Genomic DNA, 25961 nt, shown 5'->3' on the forward strand with positions numbered 1-25961 from the left:
CACATTCACGTAACTGCTTCTTTTACCCATTATATAAGGGGGGTAGGCTGCCATGAAAATAATGAAAGATTCATAGCTATTAGCCTACCCCATATACCACATAAGGTTTACATGCTCACCGTCGACCTTAGGCCTGGGCTCATCATGGGCGTCAACCGGCTGAGTAGAACGCCAAGCACCCGCACTCACACACTATGGCGTCTTCAAGTATGCATTTTGTGTTTGTTTATACAGGATAAGCCAACATTGGGTTATGGGCCCATGCTTCCCCGCATTTTGCTGCGTGTAGGGCCTTCCGACATTTTTCTGGATTCAGGCCACGCACCGATACCGCTGACCGCATGTTGTCGTGGGGTGACATGGGTCACCAGTCATTCTGGCAATCTGTCGCAAATAGCGACAAATGATGGCGATGCCGAATTCCCGACAAATTGTTGCCATGGGGCGACAACAAAAAAAATATTTTTTTTTACCCTCTGTTTACCGGGGTTGTAACAGTGGCCATCGAGGGAAGGCATCGCCGCGGTGTTTCGTCGGGAAGAAGGCAACCATTGGGTTGCCGCTTCACCAGCATCCTCGTCGGCGAAGTCCCTCGACAACATGGGTTGTCACCGAAGATCTGAGAGGGCAGATGCATGTCACCATCATCGATAGTTTTCTGGCCGAAAGGTGCCTGCAACTACATGTCACTGTGGGGCGATGTGCGTCAGGTCATGCTGATGTCATCGCCATCATAATCCTCGGGGGGCATCATCGGTGGCCTTTCAACTAGCCGGTGGTGGCGATGACTGTCCCGATGATCCTCTATTAAAAAGAAAAAAATAGAAGATTGAACCCCTGCATCGTTGGGTTGCAGGGTGGTCAGCCTGCGTTGGGGTTGTCGCAAAACATCGTCGGGGGGGGAGGGTGTCGGATCATCGTCGTCCGTTCAGCGACGTGCGGCAACCAGGGTTTTGAAAACCCCCATCTTTAAACCCTTATTTTCCCTCTTCAGCCGTTGGGTTGAGGTTTCAGCCGGTGGCATTTCGTCAGGGAGATGAGAGCGTCGTTGGTAGATGGCGGCCTTGCCGGTGCCGCTGGCTCCCCGACATCATTGTCGATTTATCGGTAGTTTCAGCGATAGATAAAAAAAGGGGGGGTAAATACAATATTCTTACCTCTCGCTGGTGTGATGCTGGGGTGTCGTTGAAGGTGTGTCGTCGAGAATAGGTGACTGTCGCCAGCTGGGCACCGACGTTGGTCGCCTTACGGCGATGTGGGTCACCGTGGGGCGATGAAGACAAAGAAACCTTTTGGTTTCTCAAAAATAGTAAACAAAAACCCTCGAGTTTCTGTTTTAATACCGGATACCGAATCAGGTCTGGCGTATCGATCCGGTGACAGGCCCGATCCAAACCCATTTTTGCTGGATTGGGTATATTGTTTCCATTGGATCAGACCCGGACCCATAATGGTTTTGGGTCCATTTTGGGCTGGGTCAGACCCGGGTAAAGGTCAGACTAGGTCAGACCCGAATCCAGTTTGGACTGGGTCAGACCCGAATCCAGTTTGAATCGGGTCCAACCTGGGACCAGTTCGGATCGGATTCAACCAGGGGACATTTCGAACCGGGTTGAACCCATGCTTCTGCAGGATCTAGACACTATTTGGCCTGAATCGGATCAGGGTCCGATACGGCCCTCTTTGAGACTGGTTCAAAGTCGTTTTTGACCAGTTTCTTATGGTTTTTCACCGGTTCCGAAAGCTAGAGACCCTGTTTTCATGAATCTATAAAAATACAAGGTTTTTCTCATTCAGTTATAGGGTTTTATAAGCATTTGTTCATGATTTGGTACTGGTTCATAAGGATCAAAATCAGTTCGGATCCTTTGATGACCAGTTTGGGGCTATTTCAGACCGATTTGAGCTATTTTCAGACCGGTTCCTGCTTGAGGACCTTGGGTTTTTACCCACATGAGTATGCTTTTGTTATTTTTCATGCTTTATAAATTGTTTATTATACGGGATGCGTGACTTATGCATGTTAATTTATGTGTTTTAAGTCAGTTAAGTTATGCTTAATATTTTAAGCATGATATATGACTAAATTCATGATATGTTATCATCAAAATTAGTTTATGCATATAAGTTGAAGCATAAACTTGTATTTTGATGATATAAAGTATATTTTGTCATGAATATACATGCATTAAAATATGTGTATGAGCATGCTCTATAATACGAATATGTTTTCGGTAAAAGATCTTGATTGATTGATTGATTCATGTAATCACCAAAGTGATATGAGTCATGTTGAATAAAGATTCTTTAGACTGTATTAAAATTCGTTATTATGATTGTGTGTGAATTTATGAAACATAGATTTTACCCAAAGGTAGGTCGTTGTGTTTCAAATTCACATAGGATAAAATAGTAGATGTGTATTTTAGCCCATGAAGCATGTTTGTACCCAAAGGTACAGTGTTGAATTGCCTCTAGTTACATGATCTGCTAGTTTTACCAACTAAAGTCAATTCCTTGAAAATTAAAGAGATGGAGCAACTATGAGTATTGTCGTTTTCACCAAAGTGGAACGATAATGGCTCAACTATGCTTGTCTCAGAAAAGGTGAAAATAAAGAGTCTCGCGTTTACCTTTTCATCATGAATCTCGTCTGAGCAATAATAGTAATGTCTTTGTCTTTCGTTCCTTATTGTATCAGGTTCTTTTTTTATCGATAGTTTTAGTAATATTTTCTTTTTAGACGAATCTAACTTTTCAGATTTGAAAGAAATCGTGTTATTCATTTTGGGCGATATGGATTTAGATCTGGCCCTTAGAATTGTCGAACATTTCGCTCTTACAGAGCAGAGTACAGTCGATCAGAAGGCTACTTCTAAGAAGTGGGAGCGCTAAAAAAGACTTAGCATGTTGCTTTTGCAATCTCAAGTGGCTAAGAATATTCAAGGAGTCATTCCCTACTGCAGGACAGTGAAGGAATTTTTGGGAGCCTTTGAGTCTCAATTCGTCACTTCTAATAAGGCAAGGGCCAGTACTCTTATGTCCAAATTAGTGTCTATGAAATATTCTGGCGACAGTCATATCCGACAACATATTTTGGAAATGAGGAATATTGTTACTCAACTGAATAACATGAAGTCTGTCATCTCTGTTTCCTTCTTGGTCCATCTGATCTTAACCTCGTTGCCTACTGAGTATGGACCCTTCAAAATCTCTTACAACACACATAATGGTAAGTGGCCTTTTAATGACCTTTTGGCCAAGTGTGTTGAAGAAGAGAAGATATTGAAAGGTGAGAGATAACCAAGTGCATATATAGCCTCTCATAAGAATAAACAAAGGTCGAGACAAAAAAAAACTCTTTCAAGAAGAAGAATCAAAAGAAAGTCGCTAGAGAGAGCTCAAACTCTTAGGCGAAAGCTAAATCCCAACCAGGAGGCTCTTCTATAAAGTATTTCTTCTAAAAGAAAAAGGAAGGGTCATTAACGTAGTTTCTTAAAGAGGGAGGCATTGTACCTCAATATACAATGCTTGGTAGTGTTTACCAGAATGATGTAGCTGAAAGAAGAAATCATACACTTAAAGAAATGGTTCGAGTAATGTTAAATCACTCAAACCTTCTATTGACCTTGTGGGGTGAAGCTCTTAGGACTGCACTGCATATTTTGAATAAGGTTCCTACGAAAGTTGTTCAGAAGACTCCTTACGAGTTATGGACATATAGAAAACCTTCTTTGTCATATATGTGCATATGGAAATGTCCGACAGAAGCTAAGTTATGTAACCCATATATAAAAGCCTTTGATCGTAGGACGACTAATGGATTTTTCATTGGTTATCCAGAACGGTCAAAAGGCTTTAGGTTTTATTGTCCATCTCATACACCACAGATAAAGCAAGATTTCTGAAAAGTGATTCTGTTGGGATAGATGTGTCTCAAAATATTGATTTTAAGGAAATGCAAGATATAAGTTTCATACCTGTTAAGGATAAAAAACTGATTTTTTCTATCATTGTCCCTTTGGATAATGTAAGAGAAAGTTCAGTCAATAAACATCAATCTCAAATAGTTCCTATTGTTGATGAGGATATACAACAACAACAGGATACAAAGGCTCATTTTGAACCACCTATATAGAGGTCCACCAGAATCAGAAAATTTGTAATCCATCCGGATTATGTGAAGTATTTGTTAGAGTCTAATAATTTTATAGACATTGATAAAGATCCATTTATATTTGAAGAAGCCATTGAAAGTGAAAATCAACACATTGGATCAATGTCATAAAAGAAGAACTTGACTCTATGGCAAAGAACCAAGTATGAGATTTTGTACCTCGACCTGATGGAGTTAGACCTATTAGTTGTAAGTGGGTCTGTAAGACCAAAATAGACTTTAAAGGTCATGTGGAGAGGTACAAGGCTAGGCTTGTTGCAAAAGGTTTCACACAGATTGAGAGCATTGATTATAATGAGACCTTTTCTTCTGTCTCAACTAAAAAATCGTTGAAGATAATCATGGCTCTTGTAGCTCATTTTGGTTTAGAGCTATATCAGATGGATGCAAAAATTGCCCTCCTGAATGAAGATCTAGATGAGGAGGTATACATGCAACAACCTTTTGGTTTCAGTATAGATGACTCGAATAATTTAGTTTATAAATTAAAGAAGTCAAATTATGGATTTAAACAGGCCTCCTGCCAGTGGTATAAAAAGTTCAATCAGGTAATTATGAACTTTGGATTCCCTGAAAATATTGTTAATTAGTGCATTTACATAAAGACTAGTGGGAGTAAATTCATAATTTTGGTTTTATATGTTGATGATATTCTTCTTGCGACTAATTATTTGAGTTTATTATATGAGATAAAAGATTTTCTTTTCTCTCATTTCGATATGAAGGACATGGGTGAAGCCACTTATATTCTTGAAATCAAGATCCGTCATGACAGAACTAAGGGTGTTCTTGGCCTCTCTCAAAAATCCTATATTCTTAAGGTTCTTAAAAGATATAGGATAGAGAATTGTTTTCTTGATTTGACACCCATAGTGAAAGGGGATAAATTAAGCTTAAAGGACTGTCCTCAGGATGATATTTCGAAAGCTGAGATGGCAGTTGTCTCATATGCTTCGGTAGTTGAAAGTTTGCAGTATACACAGACCTGCACTCGACCTGATATAGCATTTGTTGTGGGAATGCTTGATAGATATCAGTCAAATCCAGGCATTGCTCACTGAAAGGCAACGAAGAAGGTCATGCGCTATTTACAAGGAACGAAAGACTATATGTTGACTTACAGGAAAGCTGACCACCTAGAGGTCGTTGGATACTCTGATGCGGACTTAGGAGGGTGTATTGACAGTAAAATCCACTATTGGATACATTTTTCTATTAGCAGGTGTTGTTGTCTCATAAAGAAGTGGAAAACAGTCTGCCATTGTTGCTCATACCATGGAGGCATAATTTATTGCTCTATACAAGACTTCGTCACAGGCCATTTGAATAAGAAACTTCATTATAAGTCTTGGTATTGTGGACTTTATTGAGAGACCACTAAAGATCTTTGTAACAATGAAGCAATCGTGTCCTTTTCAAATAACAACAAGATCTCAACCGCGTGTCGACACATGGAGTTAAAATACTTTATTGTTAAAGAAAGAACTGAGAATCATCTGGTATGTATTGATACAATTGAAACGAAGGAATTGACTGTGGATCCTGTTACTAAAGGGCTAGCACTGAGATTGTATTTCCAACATGTAAAGGGGATGGGTCTTTTTTATTTCTTCTGATGTATGACGATACATTATGTGATCACATTTGTGTATATGAATTTGATTCTCTATGGCTTTGTATATTTTTGATTTTGCATAAAAGATCTCTCATATGGGTTAGAGAGAATAGAAGAATAACAATATTAAAGGATCAATAGAATAAGTAAGAGACCAACTTATTCATAAAGGTAATTTCAACATGCTAAAGCGCTGAAGATGAATTATAGTGTAGTACATGAAAATATGATATTTCATAAAGGAGTGTTCATCTCCATAACTCATATGATTCATTCTTGTGATAAAGTAGCATGTGAACCCACATAAAGAATTAAATCGAGATATTGGTATAAACTTCGATTTAGTGCACTTTTGGTGTCAATGAGTTAAGTGAGAGAATGTTGGACATAATGGATTTGGGTCCAACCCATTGGATGACCCAGTTTGACACCATTAATGGAGCCACATAATGGGGTGTTAGCGGGTGAGAGTTACGGGAATGTGGAGAGACTACATTCAAGTAACTGCTTCTTCCTCCCATTATATAAGGGGCATAGGCTGCCATGAAAATGATGAGAGATTCATAGCTATTAGCCTACCCCATATACCACATAAGGTTTACATGCTACAGGGTCCTGCTCACCATCGATCTTAGGCCTAGGCTCATCATGGGCGTCGACCGGCTAAAGAGAATGTCGAGCATCCGCACTCGCACACCATGACGTCTTCAGGTACGCTTTCTATGTTTATTTATGCAGGATACGCCAACAGATGTTTCCACCGTCTTGGACGCCCCGATAGAATTGCCAACAACCAACTGTGGAACGCAGCTTGTTGGTTTCCCATTTGGCTCTGTTGAGTCTCGTCCAACTCCACTTTTCAGAGCAAACTTTGCAGCCGATTAAATGGACCGGGCTGGACCAATAAGCCCAAACAACCCGACCAAAACCGAAATGCAACAGATTGGATCGGCCACAACAGTAAATCTCCAGTAAAAAAAAGACTCAAAATCAAAATGTAGCATCTACTGGTACCTAAGAAATACACGGGATCAAATCAATGCCTGTTTTACAAGAACAAGGACAAGTCCAACCGTCCAAGTAAAACATGAATCTTGACAGTATGATTGGAAAGATCATTTGCACCAAACTTACACAACCAGGCTGGAAAATGAGAGAAATGCATCACCTTCCCATTCCCAATGGAAAAACAAGGACCAATAACATGTGCCCCAGTGGATTGAGCCACCTGACTAGCAGGGGGGAGCGAAGATCTTAAGGTCAAGGATGCCAGATCAAACCCCGTTCTGCTTCCAGAATGTACCCCACTGCTTTCTCCCTTCAGTCTTTGTAAGTCATGGAAGTCAGTGGACTACCTGAGGTTTACTTCATAAGAAGGCAGGCCCATTAAGTGACCTGCATCCCTAGGAAGGTCCTTCGTCCTTAGAAAAGAAAAGGACAGACCAACTCCACCACTAACTAAAACCTGTCTCAAAGACACGTGAACAAGAGGAAGTATGACACGTGTTATTTCACATGTTCGAACTTTTATTGTTTGGAAAATATGGCACAAGGACACAATTTTGTTAATTTTTGATATTTTAATATTAAAAATACATTTTTATTGAAATAAAACCTTAGAACAATAAAATTATTAAAATAGTATTAAAATATTGTTCACTTGTGCCCACGTCCGAGCGAGTCCACTTGTGTCACCAGGGACACTCCAAAATGGTGTGTCCCTGTGACAGACTAAAACAAACTCTAGCATCCACCAAGGTGAGATCCATTTTCAGACGCTCGATCCCTAATTGTCACCATAGCAGAACAAGCTTATGTATCGCCTTATAGAGATTGAAACATGACACCCCTCCATTAAGATGGCTCTGTTACCATACTAATCTATGCTAGAAAGCCTTTTCTTGAACTGCCAAACTTGTGTTATAGTATATCTAACTTGAATGAACTAGGATCAGCTTCTATGATTATATATAAAAGAGATGGTGCCACTATTTCTTTTTCAAAGACTAAAATAAGAATCTCAATCCAGAGGAGAGGGAACAGAATTCAGACCATCTGGTCTGATCGAGTAACGACTAATTGCATATCAATCATGATCAGATCACATATTAACTATAATTCATTTTATTAAATAACTGCACGCAAATCCGAATTTAAAATTACTCATAGCTCAGCAGAATTATACAATAAAACAAAAAACCAATCATCAACCTTGTTTTCAATCTGACACATCTACTTTGACCCCTTCATCTTCCTGATCATCGTTTTCAAGGACTTCCGAGCCAAACTCAACCTTGACATTCTTTAATGTGCTATCTTCTTCAGAATCAGGACTACTGTCATCTGCAGAATAATTGCTGTGTGTTGCATTGAACACCGGCTGCTGCTTTTCCATCATACTAGACAAGGCCAACCTCGGGGACCACTCGAGGACATCATCGATAATGTTAGATACACGCTTCTGGTACCTGCAGGTGCATGCAGAACAGAGTGCATAAGGCAAAGCAACATGCATCAGTTACAGATTTGTTTACTAGTTGCAAACTGAGCCGTTCGAATTTCAAACTTACCTGGCTCTAGCAGCTTCATCAGGTGCGTGACGCATCGCTAGCCAAATGATTATGACAGACCCAACAGCAAAAGTCAATCTTGATGTCCACTTAGGGCGTTCTTCTTCATCTTTACTTGGCCAAAACTGGAACAACTCGGAGAATGTTGCCTCCTCAACAAGGATGTTAGGGAAGAACCACACACGTTTTCCCAAGAGAATCCAGATGACACCAAAGATCATCCATCGAACTGCAAATTAAAAAGAACTTTATCAGATCATTACAACAAAAAATAGCACACAAGCTGACAAAAGAGAAGTACAGAATATTTAGGTCACTGCACAAGCCAATATGTGAAGCACTTCTTTAGTTGATATATGAATGGAGTTTGTCGATTACTATGATGTCCATGAAATTCAAAACATGCACCAATATGGTCATATATGATAAAAAAACAAGTTTTGTATTATTTGTACTCACCATCTTGGTTAATCACAAATCTATGTTCAAAGAATCCAACTTATAGGTTTATTGCATCAATATATGAAGATTGTGCAGAATAATACTATGTTCCACATGACTCAATGATTTTCAATCAAGTATATATTAGAAAGACAGTTCTCCACGCTAAATGGAAATGCTGAAGGAATGCACTGCAAGCTCCACGATTCAAAAGGCTGACCCCTTATGTTGAATAAAGAAATAAGTGACAAACAATGGCACAACTACAATAAATACAGAAATATTACTCAATGAAACTTACAGAAAAGCATACTGCAAATGAACAGCAGAAATCCAACCAAAAAATAAAGAACCAGCAGCTTGCACCAATGGGGGAATACTGGGAACAAGCAGCATGCCAGAGTAACCACAGGTACTAGGAATGAAAGAACTGTCTGCCAGAGGGGTCTTCTTTTCACAAATGTCCATGCAAAAAAAGCATCATTCTCAGAAAACACCTGATCCTGCAACAAATTAAGGCACACGAATATCAGCAGTTTGAATATGCAAATAATTTTAAGTGGTACAAGTACTCATCAAAAGATGGAAAACTTTATTTGTTCAACCACGTTTAAAGTTTAAATAGCATTTTGAAAAATCAGTTTGAACTTTGAAGATATCCATTTCCTTTGAATTATCAGGTTCTGGAAACTTGAATCTAAAATCATCACCATCCATAAGATTAGCTTAAGTTCACCAAAAAATAATCAGCATATTATCTTATACAAGTGAACTTGATTGTCCATTATAAGGAGCTAATCATAGAATCCTTTAAGTTGTAAAACAACCCTAGTCAGAATGCATGAAACATGGATTCCATAGGATATGAACTTGTGCAACCTAGATGAATACCCCATGAAAGGAACAAAACTAGTTTAACACTGGTCTGATCAAATTCTCCAGCTATCATATTCCCTAGAAGCCTTGTTCAAGCGATACATCAACTTAGATGGCATACCATTTAAAGTGGCAGGATTTTTCAAATTACTTGGGGTCAGAAACAAAAACTGTAAAAGGAAAGCTTTATGTCTGCTTAATGAAGACTAAATCAAAGCAGCTTAGATACTAATCTCTAATATCCCCCCCCAACCAAAATAAGGATGCAAACTTCAAACTAGATCAACTGATAGGAACTATCTACAAAATTTTCCACAAACATAGCAGATGATATTAACTGTAAACAAGAACCAATGTAAAATGCATGCCCAAATAAAATGCTGACTGGAAGAGCAGTCGCTTAAATTTTGATAGTCTTCTATTCTTCCACTCAGCTAAGTACTTACAGGAAATATTTCCAAATGTGCAGGCCATGTTGATAACTTCTTCTTGCCAGGTCGGATTATTTTTATTAATCGATCGCACCGCACAATAAGGCTCTTTCTAAGTAAAGTATTACCAATGCTCTCAACATCCAAATTTTTTTCTATTCCCAATACTTCCTTGACCTCTGCATGATTCTTCAGAAAGGTCGCGAAGTCCTTGCCCCGAAAGTACTCAACTCTTGTTTCTTGTAATACAGCCCACCTGGATCCAAGCTTTTTATGTTCTCTCACCTTTTCAGCAAAAATCTGGAACACATCTTTAGCTTTTGACTGCTTCTGAAAATAAATTCAACAGAAGGATTCAGATCATTTAAGTGGAATATATAGACAAATTAGAGATATGGGCAAAGTAAACATGGCTGCAAAATTTTAGAAAGGGAATGGCCTGGTCAAGTTCTTTCAGTGTGGATTAAAAATAAAAACAAAAGAAGTAACAAAGAATCAAGCATTTTACAGGACTGAGTATTATATTTTCTTCTCCTAGAACACCTGTTAAATATTGTTCTTGAACAAGAGTATCATTGTATTTAAGAAACTACTTAACTATGAAGAATATACCTTTTCCTTGAATTTAAAATTCGGCTGCAGCACTTTTTGAGGAAAAAGAACCCAAGCATTTTGTAGAACTGTGACAAAATCAACGGTGAATTGAGGTAACTCCATAAGTGACACGAGGGAAGTTGTTAATAACACTTAGACAAAAATATGAGTCCGTAAAATTTAGCCCAAAAATAAGATGATAGCATTGAATGTTATAAGGCCAGGTTCCTAGCAAAGGGGTTATGCAGGAGTGGGGTTCGCATTCCAACAAGACATTTAATCTTATTTTTAGTATTGTCCCTGCATCCGCTTATGGACGGAAGCTATGTCAAGTTGTCAATTAGATTTTATAAATGCATTCTTACATGGTAATATATATGAAGAAGTTCCATTGGAACATCCGTCAAGCTAACTAAAGGAGACACTCGCCATTTTCGTATTAAGAAAAGGTAATTTATGGACATAAACAGACATCACGTTTGGTCTCTTGGTTTTACTGGAAGCCAATGTGATTGTTTCTCTATTCACTCAGTATGATGATTTTGGCATTACTATTGTTTTTGTTTACCTAGATGATGTTCTTGTCACTAGAAATAATGATTAAAGAGGATTGAGGAGCTGGAACATATTCTACTAAGTTTCACGTGAAGGATGCCTCTTGGGATATGTAACAGTAGACCAACAAGCATCTTGATGTTGACACATAAAGTATGCACATGATCCTTTACATTGTAGTGGAATGATCAAATGTAAGCCTGCCAAAACACCTGTAGCCCTCAACATGAAGCTAAGTCAAGAGTGAAGATGTCCCACTTGTTGAAGAAAGAATGGTGGGGGCTCTTTGATATTTAAGTATGTTACATGCTCCAATACAAACTCACTAGAAGCAGTTAAAAGAATTTTGAGATATGTAAAAGGAATGACGTTAGACGGGCTTGTCTATAAAAGACTGAGATGAGAGATTAAAATTTCTCTAGTAATGGCAGCAAACCATATGCAAATTGGGCTGGTAAGTTGTGTACTAGATTATCAGTTACAGGACATGGTATATACTTAGGTCCTCATCTTGTTTCTTGGTCTAGTATAATGTAAAAAGCTGCAACAGCTCTAATGTGTTGTAAAAGCAAGATTTTATGCATACATCATTTTCTTACAGCTTTATATCATAATACTGAGTGTCCCCAACCGAGCCTTCGAAATAGGGCATGTGCAGTGCGGAGCACTAATGAGTGGAAAATGCATCGAGAGTAGGAACGTGCGGTATGTATTGGCTTGATCGGTGACGTGCGGTGGTAGCATGGTATGCAATAGACAACGGTATCGTCTTTGGTGCGACGATGTGTGGCAGCATAGACGTGTAGCGTTGTTTGGTTAAGCATTGCCAACGGATCAGAGGATGCTGCCTCCTCTCGACTTGGATGAGTTTCCCACACATAATGTTTGAACGCACGGGAGTGCATGTGGGTTAGGGATAATTTCCCAGAGATCACCTTAGGTGAATCCAACCGAGTATGGTGGCTCAAGGCTAGGCGAGTGAATGCCTAAACACCAACGAACGAGTCTAGGTGATGCTCTTCACTATGATGTTTAATCATCAACTGGTCTTCGGACTAGAGGCCGTAAGGTCATGTTCTTTCAGTGGCGAGGTTTTGTTGTGGCGTGCGCATGGAGTCGCAATACGTTCCATGGCACGCGAGGCTAAGGCAGTCTATGCATTGTTTGAAAGTGATAGCCGGTATGGAACGGATATGCACGAAGTAGATGGACCAAGTAGAATACACATTTGGAGATGCGCTTGATCAGTTTTCGCTAGGCAGCTACGCATGAGGTGGTGAATAGGGCCAATGAAATGATTCAGTATATGAAAAAGTATTGGTGCGCAACCTTTGGTCGTTAAGCTGATCAGACTGAACAGTCAGGCGCGTTGCGAGTTTGCAAAAAATTCTATGCCCGTAACAAATTGGCATCAAAACAAAAAGATTCACGAAGACCTCGTTGTTCGCTGAGTGCGACACTGAAAAGGGCAATGATGGTTTGTCCAGTTTACGCAAATTTGCGTAGTTGAAGTATAGTTGACCGAGCGCAGAAGCAAGTTGTTGGTAAGGTGGTGTTGGTCATATTGTTGATGGTAAGGTTGTTGTTCAGTTGACTAAGGGAATGTGGATAAGCCAAAGATTCTTACCAGTTATGCGTCAGGCTTGCAGGTGGAGCGTGGCGTTTGCCTTGTGCATGCAGATGATGCACATTGGATTTGACTGAATGAATTTGCACATTTGATATGAGAGACACAATTGAACTTATATGTTCTCTCCTAAGATTGTGGGTTAGCGGATTACCCATCTTGAGCAGAATGCTCGTTATTTTGGTCCCTTGAGTTTGGCAGTTTCGTTGTGGATTGTGTGTGCAGAAAAAGTTGTTCATGGCTCGTTGGTTTGGTTCTTGCAGGAACGTGTTTGTTGGCTTCGGATGAGAATTGCAGCATGCTAGCTCCGAATGTGAGTTGCAGTGTTAGGTTGTGAGTTGCCCCTTGCGTAGACAAGTGACGAGGAAGGCGCTTTGAAGGACTGCTTTGAGATGATACACAAGTAGGCATCCCCCACTTGAACACTAGGTTGAACCATTGGAAAACTGCAAGTTGGTGTTTTAAGGGAGTTGACATCCCAACATGCGTTGGTGGTCGTTTTTCTTTGCGATCACCATGAAGGGCTTGGAATTGCCTGTTGGGATCGAAATGAGCCTCAACCATGAGCGTGAAGACGATAAGTTTGTCGTGCGGGTGAAGATGACCCGCTTGTGTATGAGATTGCACTGGGGTCCCACGAGCGAAGAGTGCTTGATGTTGATAGAGCGGAAGATCGTTTTCTAAGTGATTTGAGGCGCATTGAAGAATGAGACTTGGCATGCTAAAGATTGTGGCGACGGTGGATGAAAACCAGAACAAGTTGAGTAAAGTGAAGAAAAGAAGACCAAAGATAAGTGCAAACAGAAGCTGGCATAAGTAAAGGTTGTGTTTTTACCTGCATCGACATTATCGAGGACGACAATGGTTTGAGTAGGGGAGAATGTCCTAGACCGAGTCTTCGAAATGGGGTATGTGCACTACAGAGCTTTAGTAAGTGAAAAATGCATCGAGTGTAAGAACGTGCGGTATATGTTGGCTTGATCAGTGATGTGCGGTGGTAGCATGGCATGCGATAGGCAACGATATCGTCGTTGATGCGATGATGTGTGATAGCATAGACGTGGAGCGTTGTTTGGTTAAACAGTGCCACCGGATCAAAAGATGTTGCCTTTGGAGATTTGGTTAAGGACCTCTCTACTTGGATGAGTTTCCCAAGCGTAGCGTTTGGATGCACGAGAGTGCATGTGGTTTAGAGTTAATTCTCCCAAGGATCACCTTAGGTGATTCCAACCGATTATGGTGACTTGGGGCTAGGCGAGTAAATGGCTAGGCCCTGACGAATGAGTCTGAGTGGTGCTCTTCGCTATGATGTTAAATCATCAACTAGTATTTGAACTGAGGGACGCAAGATCTTGTTCTTTTAGTGACGAGGTTTTGTTGTAGCGTGCACATCGAGTCACAATATGCTCCATGGCACGTGAGGTTAAAACAGTCTATGCATTGTTTATAAGTGATAACTGGTATGTGACGGCTATGCACGAAGTGCATGGACTTCGTGCATGGACCAAGCATAATACGTATTTGGAGATGTGCTTGATCAGCTTCCGCTAGATAGCTGCGCACGAGGTGGTGCGCAGGGCCAATGAAATGATTCAACACATAAAAAAGTGTTGGTGGGCAGCCTTTGGCCGTTAGGCTTTGCGAAAAATTCTATGCCTGTGACAGAGATTCCAATATTGAATTTTGTACAAGTGTGATAGTAATTGCAACCGATCCAAATTCAACATGGCAAGATGAAACATGAACTAGATCAACATTTTGTGAAAAAAAAATGTGACACAAAGAACCAACCAACTTATTTGTATAACATACCTACTAGTTGACATTGGTTTTTAAAGGCAATCTATCATGGTTATTACTTGTAATGCATAGTATGAGGGGGGATGTTAAGTATATGAGTATAAGAATAAGAGAGTATTGTATCATTCAAGTTAAATTGGGTAAGTTGTAATATGTAACAAAATGTGAGGGTATTTTTGAAAAGTTAAATTTGACATATTAATATCTAGCGGAATAATATATTATGTCTGCATCTTTTTTTCCTTTTTCTCCTTTTTTCTATTTCATTTCTATAATTATATAGCATTGCTTTCTAGGAGAACACTTCACAGTTTCTTTACTCATGTAAGTTTGAGAGATAATGTCATCATCGTCAGAAAGTATTGCACAATCTACAGGGAGGCAACTTTACAAGTTATATTTATCCTCTCATGCATGTTTATATCTGAACTTTTAACCCTGCAAGCTTTTATATCCCTACTCACCACTATAGTTGACCAACCCAGCAACTTAGACAAAGACCACTTGGGGGCAATTTGTCACTAGGGGAGTCAAAGTAGATGACTGAATTTTAATTTCTTAAATATTTTAAAAAACACATTGCTCACAAAAATTAAAATAGAACATATTCATCCTTGCACCAATATTTCCACACTCAATACCATCTTAGCATGGATTAGGTGCTTTCTTTTACTTAATTCCATGCTCTAAAGTCACCCATCCAACACAGCCCCTCATAAAAATTAAAAAATTAGAAGTGTTCATCCATGCACCAACATTTCCATATCCTTGCATACATCTTTCTTTAGTCAATTCTATGTTCTAACTCACTCACCAAAAGCCACCTCTCAATAAAATAGCAAAGGTTAATAAAGGTGGAACCATCTATCAAGCACTCAGACCAGAAGATGGCACCATACCCTGAGGTAGATCAAGATGGCCCCCTTTACTTCATGCTGAAGGAACCATTGACTGTGGGGAACGGATGCAAGTATGCCTAGGGCTAAGCTTAGGGGGCGGTTGAGTGGTATCACAAAAGAAAACACCAAATTGAATGAGCTAAGCGACATGGTCTGCCTCAATGAGAACCTGGTCATGTTGGAATTTTCAGGCGTTGGCCAGTTTCTGGTGATGTCAACTTGGACTTGTAGAACAATGTGTTCTAGTGCTCCTAACTTGCAAGCAAGGCAGGCCCTAAACAAATCCCTAGATATTGACTACATCCCCCCCCCCTCCTCCTTTCTAAAAACCCTAGACCTGAAACAGGGATGATTTAAACAATTTAATATATGTAAACGATGGGCTTAGGTCAAACTTGGTATTCTCTCAACTCGTTAACACGTCTCAGTTCCAACTTAGACCAAGTCACCAAGTTGTCTCAACAATACAATATTCACCACCTCCCGCAAATTTTCAACATTCTCTGCCTCTTCTCTTCTCAAATCATGCCACCTTTTGCTTTGTTTGTGTTACAAACCAAGTATGACATGCCATGTCCATGGAATAAACACATTTGTTGTTTTATGGCAAGGACATTTAGGAAAATATACCATGCTTGGTAATTGCCACCACCATGAGCCAAATCATCCTCTGAGCCATCCTCAGACTATATATGTTGTTATTACTTTCAATGATTACAGAGTGATGATGAGCTTGTGGATCAGGAGAAGAGAAAGTCCCAAAATGGATTGTTGGAAATGTTTCAGCCCATCCATGGTGCTACCAACATTGACCTTAGCTTGATAATGTTGCTTAACTTAATCACCAATGGCCTCAAACCCTTTATTTTTACATATTATGAAATTTTTTACATCATTTAGCCAAATGAGAGGTTTTGACGACACATTTGACACTTAATGCATGAGGTATGCACTTCATAACGAGACAACCTCATATGAGAGAGAGAGAGAGACTAAAGGAAATGTTTGTAAGCTCACACGATGAAGTGCATGCTTCAGTGGATACCATGCCTCATTTAAGCGCCTTGAGGCCTCAAGCTCTCATTAAAGGATACACCTCAGGCCTTCAAACATACAATTTTAACAACAATGCTTTTCAAGGTTGTTCTACATTTAGAATCTATGATGTCATTGCTTTATTCTTTACATCCAAACTCATCCCATAAGTGAGACCAAATACTGACCCAATAATTGTCATATATCTATCCTAGAAGAATATATCCCTAGATAGATTAGCATTTGGTTCACTAGGTAAAACCTGCTATCCAATATAAAGTTATAGATCCACTTTTGTTACATCACGTGACAATTATGGTTCACTTAGTATAAAACATCTTCATGGTAGAGTTATTTTAATGTAAAAAACTCTTTTGAATTTTGACAATGCAATCAGTGAAATCTAGGACACTAAACTAGCATTCCTATAAACCCATATCAACATGAAAGTTTCTTAACACGAAAAGCACAAGTTCTTAAGTGGACTGTGATAATCTCTTTCTTGGTGTCTAACCATAAGATATTCACGATACTAACAAGAAATTCATAGAACTTACTCCATAGCCGCTAAATGCACAGCCCGCATACCCTCAAAATATTAACATGAGTTTTGGATGTTGCTTGTCTTGTCAATGAATGACAGGCAAAGTCCCTTGGACAATCTTTTGACCAAGGAACCTTGGACATGATCCACTCTCACTACTGGTTGAAGACGGAACTTGCTGCTGACAAGTTGGGTTCTTTTCACGTCATACAAGGTATTACCAATGCAAAGAGTTGTGAGTAATTTCCCCATGGGGCACAAAATATGGGCCATCGTGTTAGAAATGGCAGATGGTGCTCAAGAGATGGTGCATGGCCATGGTTGAGTACGATTACATGATGTATCACTATCACTATCTCAATCGTGCATGGAATACAGGACTCAACAAAGAGAATGGTTGAGTGCAATAACATGGATCTGAATTGATTTTTGTAGAAAATAGCTCATGTCTTTGTGTGTATGCACCATTGCAACAAACCTTGCTTAGAGAATAAACCAAACCTTTACCCAAGGAAACTACCATTTGGGGTTGGGCTAGATGGAGGAGTCTGGATATGGATAGATATTGGCATATTGCACTCAAGCAAGTCAACATTATGAACACTTTGGGCCCTAGCATGGCATACACAGAGTTGTTTCTAAGATCTATAAGAACTCAATCACAAAACTGTATCTGTTGAGCTAGGGGAGAGAATTAAACAGTTTCGCTACCATTACATCCAAAAGCTCTCATCTGAATCCCTTGCATTACAACATTCCGTGGAACTCACAACTTGAAAAAGTATTTATTCTCGATCACAAACAGAAGCACTTGATATAGATGTTAAATCATATGTATTAATGCATATATATACATATATATATATATATATGTGTGTGTGTGTATAACACTATAATACCCGATAGGGGTATTATAGTCTTTTCACAGTTGTTTTATTAAACAACTATTTTTTTCTTTTCTTTCTTTTCTGTTTTTCTTTTTTTGTTTTTATTTCACGCCAAATAGGGGCCCCACAATAGAGTCGTTGGGGCCCCCAACTGTCACAAATGTGACCGCCCCCAACGACTCTTTGGGAGCCCCCTTTTGGCCTCCTTTTTTGAATCCTTTGTGAGTGTATAAATAGGGGTGAAACCCCTTGTATTTCATTAGTGAAGCCTTTGTGCTCTCTTTCAATAAAAGACATTTTATATTTTTAGTTTGTGATTCTCTTAAAGCTTGTGTATGTATTGTCCAATAGTGGACTTGGCTATTATTTCCTTTGTGTATTTGTCCATTGTTGGACATTGTGAATGCCTGTAGCATTCTTTATCTTTCCGCATACTTCATTACATGGTATCAGAGCCATTTGGTTCATAAAAGCAAAGGCGTGGTATTTATCTCTTTACTCATTGTCCTTTTTCTTCACACACTTTGGTGACATCATGGAAGCCAGAATCGATCTATCCTTCAAGCTAAATGGAAAGAACCCCATGATGTAGGCATCGGCAATGAAAAACAACCTCAAAGGTAAAAAACTTTGGGGTTATATAATGGATTTTATTTTGGAACCTCAATTAGATCTCACCAAGATCGAAGGAGACCAAGAAAAGGCTCTTGAGGGAGATGCTCGCCTCAAAGTCATTGAAGACCATCAAAGGAAAGTTGAAAATTGGGAAAACAATCACGCCAAGATTCTTGCTTGGTTCATAAACAATGTTGAACTCAAGGTATGTGCAAATATAGCTAAATTCCGTTGAGCCAATGAGGCTTGGTTCTTTATGAAGGGTATGTATATACCCCAAAAGGCCTTGCAAGAGCATATTTTTTGCAAGAAAAAATTAGAACCACCAAACAAGGTGATTCGAGTATATAAGATTACTATAGTGCACTAAATCCAATATGGAATGAGTTGGCTCTTTTAGAGCCAAAATGGGTTGCTATGGAGGATGTTGAACTAAGACAAAAACAAAAACAAATGCAACAAGATCGATTATTTCAATTTTCGTTTGGGCTACGCTCCGAATTTGAGCAAGTGAGGTCATCACTTCTCTATAGGTCTATTTTTCCTCCAATATAAGATGTCATAGCCGAAATCACACAAGAGAAAACTAGGCTTGGCATGAGTAAGAATATTGATGAAGTGCTTGGCGTATCCAAACCCGGCAACAATGTCAAAACCTATAAACCATTTTGGAAAACAAGGAAACTATAGTGGAGGAAAAAGATGATTGTATGTCATCATTGTAATGATTCGGGTCACATTAAATCCGCTTTCTCAAAGCTAAATGGAACATTCAATCCTAAGGCGGCTTCCCTTGAAGAATCCACCACCAAAGAAGATGAAGGCAAGAGCGACAATCTCAAAGAAACTCTTTGTCAAATCTCTATGGCTCTACAACAAATTCTCAAAGCCACTTCCTCCACATCGGGTGCGGCCATTGCACCTACTTCGTCTCCCGGTATGTATTCTTGGATCTTAGACTCCGAAGCATCTTTTCATATAACCCCACATGAGAATGCATTAACCGATGTTTGCACCCATTCAAAAAGTTCATGTGTTTCCACGGCCGATGGAACCTTTTTAAAAATCACAAGTATTGAAACACTTAACTCTAAAAATTCTCAAAATCTTTTTGTTCCAAAAGTTATTGTTCCAAAACTAAATTTAAATCTTTTTTCCGTTTCCCAAATCGCCGACCATGGATGTGAAATATCTTTCTCATCTAATGGATGCTTTGTGCAGGATCTCCAGTCTGGGAAGCGGATTGGGCAAGGCCATAGGAAGGGGGACCTCTACTATATGGATCATCTAAACCTTCCTACAAAATCTTTTTATACTTATGTCCAAGATAAAAACATTGAAACTTGGCATAAAAGACTTGGACATCCAAGTTATTCAAAAATGTAACTTTTTTCATTTGAAAACAAATTTTGTAAGAAAAGACATTAATTGCAAATATTGCATTTTGGGGAAAATAAAGTTTATTCCATTTCCAACTAGAACTTTTCTTTCTACAAAACCTTTTGAATTGGTGAACTCGGATGTTTGGGGTGCATTTTCGATCATGTCTAAAGGTGGTTACTCTTACTATGTCACTTTCATAGATGACTTCACTAGATATGTTTGGATTTATTTTCTTAGTCATAAATCAGAAGTATTTTCCTTCTTTAAAGAGTTTCATATGAAAACTCAAAATCAATTTCAAAGCAATATATTCATTCTTAGATCCAATTCCGGTGGAGAATATCTATCTATCGAATTTCAAAATTATTTAAAACTAAATGAAATTTGTTATAAAAAATTGAGCCCTAGAACTCCACAACAAAATAGACTAGCAAAAAAAATATACGCATATTATTGAAACCGCTAGAACATTGCTTATCTCTAAAAATATTCCAATTATTTTTTGGGCCGAAGCCGTCTTAACCTCAACATATTTAATCAATAGAATGCCTTCTTCCAAACTAAAGAATGTCTCTTCATATGAAAAACTTTTTAATTTTTCTCCTGACTTCAATCGCCTTCACATCTTTGGTTGTAAATGCTTTGTCCTCTTACATAAGAGAGATAAGTTATCCCCAAAGGCGATTGAATATGTGTTTTTAGGCTATGGAGAAAATAAAAAAGGCTATAGGTGTTTTGATTTCAAAAATAACAAACTATATGTTTCAAAAGACAACTTTTTTAAAAGATGAGAATGGATTTGAAAAACTAGATAAACAAAATGAGATTGACTACATGTTTTTGCATGACCTTATAGATGATATATGTGATGATTATATGAATCATCTTGAAAATATAGAGGATACTTGTGATGTATCCAATATTGATATATCACCATATAATAGTGATATCAGTAATGAAAATATTAATGTTTATACCCGAAAAGAACAAGAAAGGCCTATTAGTGCCTTGGAGAAGTTTTCTCAACTTACCGAATCTTTGGAAGAAACCCATGTTAGGAGATCTTCTAGAGAATCAATTCCTCCCAATAGGTTTGTGTCATATGAGTCCCTTACACCTAATTATCGAGCTTGTCTAACAACACTGCATTCATATTATGAACCTAATTATAATTAAGCCAAAACTATACCACATTGGGTTGAAGCCATGAAGATAGAATTAGAAGCCTTGAAAAATGCCAATACTTGAGAAATAGTCAAACTACCTTCGCATAAAAAACTTATTGGATGCCGATGGGTCTTTAAGGTTAAAACCAAAAGCGATGGATCCTTAGAAAGATATAAAGCTAGATTAGTTGTTAAGGGATATTCACAAGAATATGGGATTGACTACGAGGAAACATTCGCTCCTGTAGCCAGAATGACAAGTGTTAGAACCTTAATAGCTATCGCATCAACCAAAAAATAACCTATATATCAACTCGATGTGAAAAATGTTTTTTTAAATGAGAATCTAAATGAAGAAGTATATATGGATCCGCCACCCGGAGTTAACATTGGCCAAGGTCAAACTCTTAAATTTTTAAAAGCTTTATATAGTCTTAAGCAAGCCCTCAAGGCTTGGTATGATCGATTTAGTGATATCATGATTAAATTGGAATTTCGTTCAAGTTATACTGACATTGCTATTTTTGTGAAAAGTGTAGGTACGAATATTGTTATCTTATTACTTTATGTTGATGACATGATTATCACAGGAAATGATCAAAATAGTATTGTTAATGTTAAAAATATGTTAAAAGATAGCTTTGACATGTCTGACTTAGGTTTTCTTAGATATTTCCTTGGTATTAAAGTTGCATATTCTCCCCAATGATATATTTTGTCACAGATGAAGCTTGCTGCAGATATATGTACTAAGTCTGACATTTCAGATGATAAAAAGGTGGAGACTCCAGAAGTAATAAATACAAAATTAAGGTCGGAGGATGGGGTTCTTCTAGAAGATCCCACATCCTACAGACAACTCATTGGATCTCTCACATATCTAACTATCACCAGACCTGACATTGCTCACGTTGTTCACTCTGCTAGTCAATTTCAGCATGCTCCTACAATTGTGCATATGAGTGCCGTGCTCCGGGTCATCCGATACCTCAAGAACACCATAACTAAAGGGCTATTTTTATTTTCATCTTCTTCATTAAATTTACTTGCTTATACTGATGCAGATTGGGGAGGTAATCCTAATGATAGAATCTCAACTACTGATTTTTGTGTTTTTTTAGGAGATTCTTTAATTGTTAGGAGATGCAAGAAGCAACAGAAAGTCTCACTATCCTCTACTGAAGTTGAATACCGGGCTATAGCAACCACTACAATGGAACTTGTTTGGGTTCGAAGTCTTCTCAAAGATATGGGGGTTGAAATTACTGGAGCATCAAAGCTTTGTTGTGACAACAAAAATGTCATTTATATTGCCAGCAATCACACCTTCCATGAACAAACCAAACATATCGAAATGGACTGTCACTATGTTCGTGATGAGTATCTACGTGGAACAGTTACACTGCCATATGTCACATCAGAATACCAGTTAGCAAATTTTTTCACTAAAGCTCTTCCGGCTCCACACTTCATGTTTCTCCTTGGCAAACTTTCGGTCATCTCCCCGTAAAGTTTGAAGGAGGGTGTTAAATCATATGTATTAATGCATATATATATATATGTATATATAACACTATAATACCCGATAGGGGTATTATAGTCTTTTCACAGATGTTTTGTTAAACAACTATTTTTTCTTTTCTTTATTTTCTGTTTTTCTTTTTTCTTTTTTGTTTTTATTTCACTCCAAATAGGGGCCCCACAATAGAGTCGTTGGGGGCTCCCAACGACTCTTTGGGAGCCCCCTTTTGGCCTTCTTTTTTGAATCCTTTGTGAGTGTATAAATAGGGGTGAAGCCCCTTGTATTTCATTAGTGAAGCCTTTGTGCTCTCTTTCAATAAAAGAGATTTATATTTTTAGTTTGTGATTCTCTTAAAGCTTGTGTATGTATTGTCCAATAGTGGACTTGGCTATTATTTCCTTTGTGTATTTGTCCATTGTTGGACATTGTGAATGTTTGTAGCATTCTTTATCTTTCCGCATACTTCATTATAATAGAACAACTTTTTATCTCTTTATATCCATTGCTCTTGAATACTCTGTGAAAGTAGGCTTCATGTTGCAAGGCAAGCTTTATGAAAGGTGCAAAGAAAAAGAATACCCACTTCCTACATGAGCCAATGCAAATATAATCAAGTTTTTGCGAAACAACCAATGCATCTTCCACTGGTTTGAGTGTTCACATGAAGAAATCAGCAAAGCACCTCTAAATAACCTTTTATTCCTTTTAAACCAAATGAGCTATCAAGTTAGACATGCACCAAACATTTATAAGATGCAGAATAAAGCAACCAGAATGACCAACCAACCACAGTTGTCGATTCTTGTAATGTATCAGCAGGGTCACTGTTGGAGAGTCAATAGGACGATTTTAGTCCAAATCAAGTCAGTCGATTAGATGAAAGGAGTCGAACCTATTTCTATTGTAACTTTTTTCTTTTCTTGAATTGAAGTTCTCTCTCATTCTTGCCCTCTATCGTTATCTCTCTCTACTTGCTCTGATAAAACAAAACTAAGAGATTGCAGATGAAAGTAGTCAAGACTATGCTAACAAGGATTAGGCCAGTTGCTTGGGAATCCCCATAACAAAATTAGGTCGTAGAAGTTATGTTTAAGCTTGTTTTCTAATTATGCATTGAACATGTAAGCTCCTCACGATGCAACAGGGCCTGTGCAGGATGGTTCTCACCCTCCTTTTCACACCCTTCTAGGAGAATAAAGGCCCCCATTCTTTCTATCAAAAAGAGAAACTCAATAAAAGCATGATTATTAGAAATAACCCATTTAGCATATACATGTGTATGTGTGTGTGTGTGTGTGTATATATATATATATATAGAGAGAGAGAGAGAGTGCATGGTGGTTCTGAACCCCGATACCATATGATGGTACACTCTTGTTTGTGTGGATCTAACCAACTAATGTTAGATCTATCCTTATATGTTTAGCTAGTTTGTTTACTATCATAGAAGGTTTTATCATGTCTAATATACAAAAAAATTGAATTTCCAATATGGTAAAAGATTTTGATGGCTCGCAATTCATGAAGATAAGGGTGGTTAAAAGATTATCTAAAACATCATGTTGGAATCGATTTTAACATATGAAAATAGTAAATAGAGCATCGTAAACATGATCCAAAGGTTGGATTTTGATTTTGGAGATTAAGTCTATGTAAATCAAGTGTATAACACTATAAGTTACGGTGGTTCAGTACCAAAATAGAAGCAGTCATCCATACCCAACTAATCGGATATGTTCTAATAGGAGTTGGACTTGGATTCGGACTTGAAAGGGTGATAACCATAACTGAATCCGAGTCCGAGTAAGATTGAACAGAATCTGACCTGAAATCTGATTGAGTTTATTTTAGTTGCATCTGATGATAGTGTTTATGTAAAATATCTTCCACGATTTATCACATTCTTATAAGCAGACATGTGGTTGGCTGTTAAAGTTTAAAGACATTGTTCTTGTGACATCATGTGTTCAAGCCTCATATGCTTTTCTTTTCTTTTTTAAACAAAACACATAACACGTGATAATCCAATCAAATCATAAAAATGATTGGATTTACCAAACCCAACCAATCGGGTTACGGTTGGTCAGATATAAACCTCAACCTTTGACGTCCCTATTTAAAGTCAAGGCAAAATGTGAACCAAGATGGAACGAATATAGAAGGTTTTGCACTAGTTAAGAAAGAAAACTCACCTTCTCATTAACCAATTTACAATGACATCAAATCGATGATATCACTCTAATTTTGGATCCATGTATGCAGAAATAACTATATCCTCTGATTTCACAGGAACAGCATTGCAAATTTCTAGATTACCACAGAACACAAACAGGAATGCAGACAATTAACAAGACAGTGGTTACCTGAACGATTGTTGCCTTCTTGTTCGCTTCAAGTTGGCTGCCTGCACGTGTTCAAACAAAAGTAGCATCGTCAATATCCAGAAATAATGCACACTGGTGCATGGAAGGCCAATTTCATATCAATATCATAAACCCAAATTCAACACAATTATTATAAACAAAATACAGTAACATAACCTCAGTATAAAAAAGGCTCAAGCAAATTTACAACTTTTAGGGCATGTTTGCTTTGGTCACAGGTGAGAAAGTAATTGTTGGTGACCAACTTTCACAAGATTCAAGGCAAAAACCGGCAAAAACAATCACAACTTGCACTCTTTCATGTTTAGCAAACCTTGAAAAAGTATGGTGATTGTGATTTACGATCACAGGATCCAAGAATCACAGGGCATTACAATATATGAAATACATGTCAGCGATCGAGGAAGTATGGATTGAAAAGTGAGGTCTATGTCCTCGAAGTGGCAAGAGTGGTTCAATCTCGGGCAAACAGATAACGCAGCACATGAATGCAAGACTAAAATTAGAAGAACATAAGCATTCCTCTCGCAGGATTTTCTAATGGCAACCCACTTTGAACTGAACTTACAAATGTCGGTATTTTCTTCCATTTTCCTTTAAATAATAATCTTAAACTCTATACACAAAAACTGGGAGCTTTTTCGCCCAAAGCTCATCAATTACCCCCAGAAATTTCATCCTCCACGACATTGGCAACAGGAGGGGAAAAAGAAAAACATAAGATTCTAACCTGAAATAGCGGATAAAATAAATAAGCTATAAGGCACACCCCATGGGGGGGGGGGGTTACAGGAGGGGGAAACGACGCCCCTTCCTCTCCCACGAATCAGATCATGGGAG

At 38.3% G+C, this 25961-nt stretch overlaps 1 protein-coding gene across 2 annotated transcripts in view; it reads right to left on the bottom strand.

Annotated features, from left to right (window-relative positions):
- Positions 1-7853: 7853 nt before the first annotated feature.
- The window catches only part of LOC149831793 (uncharacterized), a 30863-nt gene continuing 12755 nt past the window's right edge, over positions 7854-25961 (bottom strand). The window contains exons 2-6 of one of the 2 annotated variants that reach the window (XM_090012237.1): positions 25101-25141; positions 10126-10440; positions 9105-9306; positions 8363-8591; positions 7854-8260 (exon numbers count right to left, since the gene is read on the bottom strand). In XM_090012237.1, the coding sequence (XP_089868363.1) occupies positions 8011-8260; positions 8363-8591; positions 9105-9306; positions 10126-10440; positions 25101-25141 (1037 nt within the window). In that variant the 3' untranslated portion in view covers positions 7854-8010. The remainder of the gene's footprint in view (positions 8261-8362; positions 8592-9104; positions 9307-10125; positions 10441-25100; positions 25142-25961) is intronic. The other variant, XM_090012238.1, reaches the window with a different exon arrangement.

This window comes from Nuphar pumila, chromosome 7 (genome assembly GCF_984573655.1).
Source record: "Nuphar pumila chromosome 7, dmNupPumi1.hap1.1, whole genome shotgun sequence".
NCBI lineage: Eukaryota > Viridiplantae > Streptophyta > Magnoliopsida > Nymphaeales > Nymphaeaceae > Nuphar > Nuphar pumila.